General features: G+C 40.7%; 1 protein-coding gene and 1 long non-coding RNA gene across 2 annotated transcripts; both read left to right on the forward strand.

The window, feature by feature from the left end:
• Positions 1-968: 968 nt before the first annotated feature.
• LOC109814906 (BTB/POZ domain-containing protein At3g49900) lies at positions 969-3,706 on the forward strand. The gene is made up of 4 exons (XM_020379430.3): positions 969-1,161; positions 1,301-1,370; positions 2,386-2,874; positions 2,982-3,706. The coding sequence occupies exons 1-4, from the start codon at positions 1,028-1,030 to the stop codon at positions 3,561-3,563; spliced, it is 1,275 nt and encodes a 424-aa protein (XP_020235019.1). The 5' UTR covers positions 969-1,027; the 3' UTR covers positions 3,564-3,706.
• A 5,487-nt stretch (positions 3,707-9,193) lies between these two features.
• Positions 9,194-10,075, forward strand: LOC145957762 (uncharacterized). The gene is made up of 2 exons (XR_014433763.1): positions 9,194-9,254; positions 9,734-10,075. It is a non-coding gene; the product is annotated as an uncharacterized LOC145957762 (long non-coding RNA).
• The last annotated feature ends 201 nt before the right edge of the window (positions 10,076-10,276 follow it).

A 10,276-nucleotide genomic window follows, 5' to 3' on the forward strand; every position in this document is an offset into this window, starting at 1 on the left:
ACCTCAAACCCAACAGGAGTCTACTCGAGTAACTAGACCTCCAAGACTATATTCTGTGAAAGAGAAAAGAGTGATTAATAGCATAATAAATTCTTTAGTTGCAAGTGACATACCGCTAGAAAATTTGGGTATCCTAGGAAGTTGGATGGTATTTTTCAATTTTCACGTAAACAACATAAAATAGAGAATGGAGAAATTAATGTGAGCATTTATGAGTGGTCACATGTGCCATTAAATTGCCTTCCTACCCCCAAACAATATTTATGACCTTCCAGCGGGAATTTATCACTACACCCAAAACCTAAGAAGTTAGATGCTAGTAAAAGTGAATGTTGATTAATTAATTAAAATTAAAAATATATTAAAAATGAATCCAGCTCATCTGAAGTGAGAAACTTATACTGTGCTTTAAAAAATAAAATGCAATAATAATAATCATTAACTAAAAAATCATTTATTGATATTATAATTAATTTTTAGATTTTACACAAATTTAATTTTTAACTTTATCACAAATTTTAATCATTAATATTATAATCAATAATTATAAGTGCACTTTATCTCCTAAAGAATATTCTCTTACTTTAGAAAAGTAAATCAATTAAAAATATGATTAAAAGTGAATATTGTAATTTTTTTAGGTGAAAAAAAGTGAATATTGTCGTAGTATTATATTTCTTAGTTTCAACATATAAAATTTTTTTTATTAAAAATATTATTAATACATTCACCATAATTTTTTATTATAATTAAAAGCAGTAAAGACTGATTCAAAAATTATAAGTAATAACGTTTATTAAAAATAAAAAAAAGGGTTTTATAAAAATGATATTGATATATTTATCATAATTTATAATGAAACTCTTTTCCTTAATCTCCTAATAACATGTTTATCATTAATATAAAAAAATCCTAATTATGACGAACAGGAGTAGTAATAAAAGCATTGAAAAAACTCTTAAAAACTGTGTCCTGTCCTGTGCACAGTGCGATTCAATTCAAAGAAAGAGAAGAGGGAGAGAAAGAGATGAGTGCTTGGAATCAATTAGGAGCAGTTGAGACCATCTACGAAGAAGAATGCGAGTTTTCCTCTACCTCTTCTTCCCCTTCACCATCATTTTCCTCTTCTCCACCATCTCTCCATTCCAGAGTCAAGGCTTGGTAATAATTCCTTCTCTCCATTATTCACATACCGTTTTTTATTTTTTCTGCCATTCGTATTCTAAACATCATTCCAGCTTTGTTTCCAATTATATATTATGTATTCACTCAATTATATATATTAAAAAAAATCAATTAGGTCTCTTAGAATTGGTCGTGAGACAGATATCTTGATACGTGTTCAAGGAATATGTTTCCGCCTGCACAAGGTGTGTCCATTCACTATTATCATCTTCTCTTTCATATGTTCTTCTACTCTGCCCTTGTTCAACTCTAGTATTTCTCTAATTTCTTCCATTGCTTTTTTGTTTTAGTGTTTGTTTTGGATCATTACAATTTCTTTACCAACTTCATACGGGTGATTGTGAGATAATAACAAATTAACAATAATCTTATTACAAAGTTTAGTAATTAATCTTGCAAAATGTTTGGCTGAATTTGCAATTTTCCAACATGGGATTACTGGTGGTTAGAAGTTAAAAGTTAATTGAAACTCAACCAAGATTATAGGCAGTGACAGCAGAGGAAAATATGTTTTGTTTCGAGGTTTTGCATGATTAAGCACCGGATTGCAAGTAAGTTTCCCGTAAATATAAAGGGAGAATAACCTAGGAACAGAGTAAATACGTTGTTAACATGCATACATTAATAGTCAATTCAACACATGAATGTATCAACAACTTACGGTTGAACAGTTCTTATCTCATTAAAAACACTTAAGTATAAAGTATAACATAAATTGTCACCCTCCTATACCTAAAATGAGAATACCAATCAGCTAGTGTTCGCAACATATTTATATAATTCTCAACCAAGCTTCAATTGAAAATGCTGCTAAGTATTGGTGTTGATCTCATCCCCATGAACATTGTAAAAAGAATAATAGTAGTAGAATATATAGAAACAAAAGATGCATGATTTTACCAAATAGCACGAGAGATATTGTATCAGTATTTTTTTTTATGTAAAATGTTATATAATAAAAAATAAAGAATAATACTAAAAAAATCACATTTCATGTATGTTGTGGGAAGCTTCAGTGACGCTCTGTTTTGTCTTTCATGGTCCTTTAAGATCAGTGATTGCTTTAGAAAGCGCTTCTTTGAAAACCTAACACGTAGGGACATTCCTTTAATTCAATTATTGAACAATTACATAGAAATAAGTGCTGCACTTTTTTTCGCTGTTTATGAAATTATCGAATTTTCACTTTATTCTCATCAGGACCGTGTGGCATCACAAAGCTCATATCTAAAACGCCACCTAACGGAAACCTCACACCTCACTCTCTCTCCACCGTTAAACATAACGCCGGAGGCCTTCGCCGCCGTAGCGGAATTCTGTTACAACGGTAAAGTCCAAATGACGCCGGGAAACGTCGCCGCCATAAGAACCGCGGCGGAGTTGCTGGGAATGACGGCGGAAGACGGCCTAAGCCACGTGGCGGAAACGCGCTTCCGCGAAGTCGTTGGCACGAACAAAGAGTGCGCGTCGACGGTTCTCCGTTCGTGCCTGGCTCTGCTTCCCGAGGCCGAAACGACGGCGTCTCTCGTTAGCAGATGCATCGAAGCGTTAGTCTACGTTGACGGCGTTAGAAGTTTAAACGACGTGATGGAAATGCAGCCACGAGATTTTCAAACCGTGGCTGAATCGATGGGTAGAAGGTGGGAGGACCACGACGTGCTCTATAAGATAGTTGATATGTATCTCAAGGTACATAACATGACACGTGTCACCATCTTATTGAATAAAAAATTAATTATTTTTTGGTTAAATATATATAGTTGGTGTGAATGATGTGATTGTGTATGTTTATGAAGGAAAAGAAGATTGAGAAAGTGAAGGAGGAAGAGAGAAGTGGAATATGCAACTCGATAGAATGTTCCAAGCTCTCGAGTGAGACGCTGATAGAGTGCGTTCAAAACCCTAGAATGGCGTTGAGATTGGTGGTGCGAGCGGTGGTGGTGGAACATCTCAACACTCGCCATTCCATGGCATTGGCGAGTGCTCAACGAGAACGCCGGCAACGACGACGTCGTTCGATGACGCTAGGGGAATTTCTCCACCGAGACGCGGCTCTGAGCGAAAGGGCGAAGCTGAGGACAACGATGGATTGCACGAATGGTCGCATAGGAAGGGTGGAAGAAGAGGTTAGGTGCATGAAGAGAGTGTTGCGAGAATGTGAGGAGAAGGAGGCGTTGCGTTCGGAGAGTTTCCACTTTGTGGCGGTTGAGAAAGGTGGTGGAGTGAAGAAGGGGGAAAGGTGGTCGGCTTCGTTTGATGGGGGAATGAGGAGGTCTTCTTTCTCTGTTGATGTTCCCAAGATGAGTGCAACTTTTGGGCAGAGGTTCATGAGTGGACTCAAGAATGCATTTCGGATGCCAAATTCAGCAACAACTTGACTCAATAACACACAAGTTTGAAAACTGTTACGCTGGTATTAATTTATGAGTGTGATGTGGACATAATTATAAACCTTGTGTGTCACTTAATTCAGCTATACTATATCACAGGCATTATTTATACTTGTTAATTTTTGTAGATATATACTTTTTTTCTTTCTTCCCCTCATTTTATATTTACATTTCTTTTCCTTTTAATCACATTTTTCATTTTCCCTCTCTCTTATCTTTCTCTTACTTCCACTTTAAAGTATACACAATTAATTTCTTATTTTTACATAACAACTTTTCGAATATTACTTTTTATTTTTTATTATATGATTCATTTTATATCTATCTTAATTTCTTTCAATTCTCTTCCAATTACATGATATATGAGCGTACTTGAGCGCTATCAAAAGAGTCTTAATGCAAGGATGTAAAAAAAAATTAATTATACTCACTAATATCCGTAAATAAAATACGTTACACATAAAAAATAAATATTATAAATAGATATGTGTAGGTAATAAGTACAAGTATTGTTTATATAGGCATATAAATGGGTAGGTATAAGTATTATAATATCCGTATCCATTAATATTTAATTGCATAATTATAAATTAAATTTGTTTAAATTTATGTGAATAAAGTATTTTAACAATATTATTTTAGTTTTTAAATTGAAAAGGCTTGACTAATAAAATTATGTATAATATTTGAATAATTTAATTTTTAAATTTTGAATAATTATTTTTAAACAAATTATTAGAATAAATATAAATTATTAGTTTAATATTTTTGAAAATTTATTTTTAAAATAAAATATCTACTCACGGATATTAACAAAATACGTGGATACCCGCTTAATGGAATACGCCGACTCGTTTAATAGATACCTACATAAATATGGAAAGATATATGAGACAAACAGGTATGGATTTTATATGTTGACGGATCCTCCAACTCTAAGGGTGGTGGTGCAGGTATTATTTTGGAAGGGCCGAATCAGGTCACCTTGGAGCAATCTCTCAAGTTTGGCTTCAAAGTGACAAACAACCAAGCGGAATACGAAGCGCTTCTCGCAGGGCTAAGGTTGGCTCATGACCTCGGAGCGCGGAGAGTGAGTTGCAACAGCGACTCAAAGCTCATGATAGAGCAGCTCAGCGGGGCATACCAGACCAAGGACACCCTTCTGTAAAGGTACTTCCATGTGGCATCACAGAAGATCTCGTCCTTCGACGAGTTCACCATACATCATGTACCACGAGAGCAAAATGCCAAAGCCGACCTCCTATCGAAGCTCACCAGTACCAAACGCCCTAGGCAACATCGAACCATTATCCAGGAGACCCTACATTCACCTAGCTTAGACGACAAGGTCGTCAACACCAGTAATAGCGAAGACCACGGATGGATGACAGGTATTTGGAACTACTTAAAGGAGGGAACTCTGCCCGAGGATAAAGATGAAGCTCAGAAGATGAGGGTAAGGTCAGCTAAGTTCGTCATTGTCAGAGATGAACTGTTCAAACGCGACATCTCCACCTCATTGCTCAAATGCTTGACAGAGCCTCAGACTGCTTATGTCATCGAGAAAATCCATCGAGGGATATGTGGTATGCACTCCGGTGCACGCTCTATGGCGACCAGAGTACTCCGAGCTGGATATTACTGGCCCACATTGAAGTTGGACTGTCAAGCTTACGTACAAAGATGCAAGGAATGCCAGCAGTTCAGCAATACACATCGGCAACCGCCCGAAGCTCTCCACCAAATGATGTCGTCGTGGCCTTTCGCCCAGTGGGGAATGGACATCCTCGAACCATTTCCCCTCGCGAAGGGTCAACTCAAATTCCTCTTAGTGGAAATCGACTACTTCACCAAATGGATCGAGGCATGCCCACTTGCCAAGATTACCACCGAGAACGTACAGAAGTTCACCTGGAAGAGCATCATATGCAGGTTTGGCATCCCTCATTCCCCGATAACGGCAGGCAATTCATCGCAAAGTTTTGAGAATTTCCTCTAGGAACTCAGAATCAAACACCTCCCGACCTCGGTGGAACATCCACAGACCAACGGCCAAGCTGAAGCTGCAAACAAGTTGATACTCCGAGAGCTCAAGAAACGGCTAGGAAGCGTCAAAGGACAATGGGCCAACGAGCTTCCCAGCATCCTCTGGGCGTACCATTGTTCCCCCCAGTCGACAACACAGGAAACGCCGTACAGGCTAACCTATGGAGCTGATGCCATGATCCCGGTGGAAGTCGGCGAGACGTCTCATCGACGTCATGTCTTCGATAGTGACCAAAACGCCCAGGAGACAACAGTTAACCTCGACCTCATTGACGAGCTCAGGGAAGAAGCTCGGATTCATGAAGAGGCTTGCAAGCTTCGTGCCTCCAGGAGGTACAACACACGAGTCCGACCTCACTCCTTCAGGACTGGCAACTTGGTCTGGCAATTACTAGGAGACGCCCGCAGAGATTCGTTAGAAGGGAAGCTCGCACCTAACTGAGATGGCCCATTCCGGGTCACAGAAAACTTAGAAAATGGGGCGTACCATCTAGAAGAGCTCAGCGGCAAAGCCATCCCAAGAACTTGGAATGCCACGCATCTTAAGTTCTACTTCAGTTGAAATTGTACGAGTGAGCTGTGCACTCTTTTCCCGCCTCAGTCTTTTGTCCCAAAAAATAGAAAAATGGGTTTTCGCTGAGAGGGTTTTTAACGAGGCACACCCACAACATTAATAAAATGACTCATTCTGTTTCTGTTCATAGTTCTGAATTTTACATCGTTTTACCATAAAATGCTTTATATTGATCCGAGGTCGAGTTCGAACCCTGGTACGATTTATCTTATCTTAAGCCGAGGACGAATTCAAACCTTGGTACGAATTATTCTATCTTAGGCCGAGGTCGAATTCGAACCTCGGTACAAATTACCTTAGGCTGAGGTCGAATTCAAACCTCGGTACAAATTACCTTATGCTGAGGTCGAGTTCGAACCTTGAGGCCAAAATTTAATCCAAGGTCGAATCCGAACCTTGGTATGAATTACCTTATCTTAATCCAAGGTCGAATTCAAACCTTGGTACGAATTACCTTATCTTAATCCAAGGTCGAATTCAAACCTTGGTATGAATTACCTTATCTTAATTCAAGGTCGAATTCGAACCTCGATACGAATTACCTTCTCTTAATCCAAGGTCAAATTCGAACCTTGGTACGAATTACCTTATCTTAAGCCAAGGTCAAGTTCAAACCTTGATGCGATTTATCCTATCTCAAGCCTAGGTCGAGTTCGAACCATAGTACGAATTATTTCGCGTTAAGCCAAGTTTGAGCCCCAAAAAGCACAAAAACATAAGTGCAAAAACAAAGGTCAAAGACGAACCATCAAAAGCGCAAGATACAAACTCCGCAAAATATTATATACACAACTAACCCATGAGTTCAAAACATGAATCCAAAAGGAAAAAAGAAACAAGCAGAATAAACTAAGCTATTACAAAGCCCAACGACTTAGATAGAGGCATTATCACTCGAGCTGTCCGGGAGGTCGTCTTCCTTTACCAGCCACCCAAAGCGCACCTCCTTCTCCACATGCATAGCCGAGAGGTCGACCCCAGGAGCAAGTATCCTCGCCCAACGAGCTGCCTTGATGAAGCCTTTCTTGTGCTCCACCAAGATATGTCGCTCTGTCTCGACAAGCCGCCTCTCCAGCTTCGCCTTTGCCGCGACCATTTTGTCAAGGTCCACCCTCAGAGCGGTGGCCTCCTCCTCCTTGCCACTGAGAAGCACCTCGTCACAGAGATGCCTCTCAGTAGCTTCCCCCAGCTCGACCCTCAACGACGAGACCTCGTCTTCAAGAGAGTGCACTCGATTCCGAGAGGAGGTGGAGAGCTCCTAAGGCTCGCCAACCTGAGTGGCGTAGACTTCATTAGCCTTCAAGGCGATCTCTAAAGATTTCTAGACCCTCGCCAGATCTCTCCTAGTGGCTTGAAGCTCAGCCTCGTTCTACCTCTTAGCCTCGCCCAAGGCGGCCCCCAACGCCCGATTCTCCTCCTCTAGAGGCTGGACTCGACCCTTCATCTTCTCAAGGTCCCCTTGCTGCTTGGACCACCTATGCTTCCAGTGGTCCACAATAGCCATCGTCCTCTGCAAGAAAACCTTCGCCGAGTCAAGGCCCTCCACTGGCCCGACCTTCTCGATCATTGCCTGATCGGCTGAGCGTGTCGAACCCTTTGGGTAGAAGGTCTCAACGGTCACCCCCGAACTCCACAAAGAGTCTATATTCGACGAGGCACTCACATGATCCAACCGCGTCAAGGGGAGATCCTTCTCGAAGCGTTGAGCAAGGTACTTACCCTTGGGGACCCCCTTCGACGGACGAGACGGCGGCACCGAGGCTGCAGGGGTAGGCGTTGGGACCTCGGAGCTCAGCCCCTCTCTGTGGACCGTGGTGGGAGTCGGGGCAAAGGCTGCCTGTGCAGCAGCGGTGGTTTTCAGCCCTGCGCCTCCGAGCTCAGGGCCACCCGGACCTCGGCAACATTTGGCTCAGGCCCCGTCTGCACAGCAACGGTAGCGTTTAGCCCTGGCGCCTCCGAGCTTGGGGCCGCCTGGACCTCAGTAGCATTTGGCTCAGGCCCCGCCTACAAAAGACAAAAATTTTCTCCTAAGTCAGAAAATAAGAAAAAGGCAGTATAAAAGTGAAATCACAAAGAAAGGCACAAACCTTGGTGGCATGGGCAACCTCCTCAGCGGCCACTTAGGAAGCTCCCTCAGGCTGAGGACTCTCGGTGAGGTCGACTACGTTGGCGTCAGCAGCCTTCGACGTCACCTCTTCAGCATCACTAGGGGTGGAGGTCCCCTCGACCTCCTTCTCCCCCCTCTTTCTTTTCCTACGAGTCTCCAAGGGGGATCTCATCCTCTTGAGGCTCAGGAACCTCGATCTCGGCAACGTTGTACCGAGACTTCAGCTTAGGAATGGCAAATAAAACCGTACCCGTGGGTAATACCCGAACCCATCCTGACTTTGACGGGGAATACCCGCTTTGACCGGGTACGGGTAAAACCCGATAAAAGAAATCGGGGACGGGTATATACTTACCCGCCCCGTCCCCGTCCCCGGTTAAATACCCGTCCCCGGTTTAATTATTTAAAAAAAAATAACATTTCAAATATTGTTCTAAAATCTAAAGGCCACGCTGAGCAAGCAAACACTTAGGGTTTCAATTTTCAAATCTCATTCACACTCCAGCCTCCAACCAAGCACTCTACTTTCTCCCTCCGAGCCACCGCACCAGCCACGGAGCCACCGCACCAGCCACTCCAGCCTCTACTTTCTCCCTCCGAGCGGCTCCCTCACTACGACTGGTACGTCTCTCTCTCGCTCAATCTTCTTTCTTCCTTCCCTCGCAGCGGGGCTGGTATCCGTTGAGGGTGTAATTTGTGATTTGTCCTTTCTTTGTAATTAATTAAAAGCTAGATTGAGGCCAAGATTGTGCTTCTCTTTTGGAGGATTTGCATCTTGCTGTCTCTTGCTAGAAACTTAAAGAATATAAAGGAATAGGCAGTGTCGGATTGGGATTCGGCACAAGCATGTTTTTTAATTATGTAGAGCGGTTCCCTAGACAATAGTTATGACCTGCTTAAAGATATTGATCCGGTTGCAGCAAATAGAATCCATCCAAATAACCACAGAAAGGTTGGGGTGTGATTTGATTATTTATTCTTCTAGATACATATTCAAAGGGTCCTTTTATTTGTGGTGATAGAGTTACATATGCAACAATACCATGAGTTTTTTTTTTTCTGTTTACAAAGAGTTTCAATGTCATGCATTGTTTGAGAAAATATTCTGATGTTGTCATCCAATTAAATATCATCCTAGATTTTGACCTTAAAGTAATTGTTAGAAAGTCAAAAATCTTATATACATGACAATTTATGATATTGGATAACTATAGAAAACATTCACATTATCAATTTATTTAAATTAATTCATATATCTGTATAAAACATATATAAATATGCTTATTGTTGCAAGTTTTATGGCTTTAAAGGTCTGGCGTGCTGTACATCTACTAGAAGCAATATGCCCTTTCAATTCATTCTGAACATTAAGATTTATATGAAATGTCTAACTGGGGATGACATGTCTACATGTGTTATTTTGGGTTGCAGATAAATCAATATATTAGTTTGTACACTCGCACTGGTGTTCTTCCTAGCAAAATTTTTCAAGGAAAGGCAGCAGAGGTTTGTTTTCTTCTTTGGCAATCATTGATTGACCAGAAGTTCAATATGATTTCTTTTCCCTTTGTCCGTATATGCTCTTATAAATAATTTTTTTCACAAGTTATGGTCTTGTTAACTGATTGTTTCCATGATTCACTAATCACCCTTCCTTACTATAAGCATTTTGTTCTATTGGTGGACATCAAGTGGGTTAATAATGGAAGATGGATGTTCAGTTGCTCATGTTTTATTGCAATATGACTGTTGATTCTTGTTTCCCCGTTTAAATTCATAATATTTGATAGCTTTATTTCATATCTGATTACTGGAGTTATATTATAGATACCAAATATCTCTGGAAGAGTAGTGATTTTGACCGACATATACTAGGATGTATTTCCTTCTTATACCTTTACATTGTTGATCTTGATATTGTGGAAGTATAAACCCTCCTAACATGTATATGTAATGGCATATTAATTATGTGTG

The sequence above is a fragment of the Cajanus cajan genome, chromosome 5 (assembly GCF_000230855.2).
Source record: "Cajanus cajan strain Asha chromosome 5, NIPB_CcT2T_4, whole genome shotgun sequence".
Taxonomy (NCBI): Eukaryota; Viridiplantae; Streptophyta; class Magnoliopsida; order Fabales; family Fabaceae; genus Cajanus; species Cajanus cajan.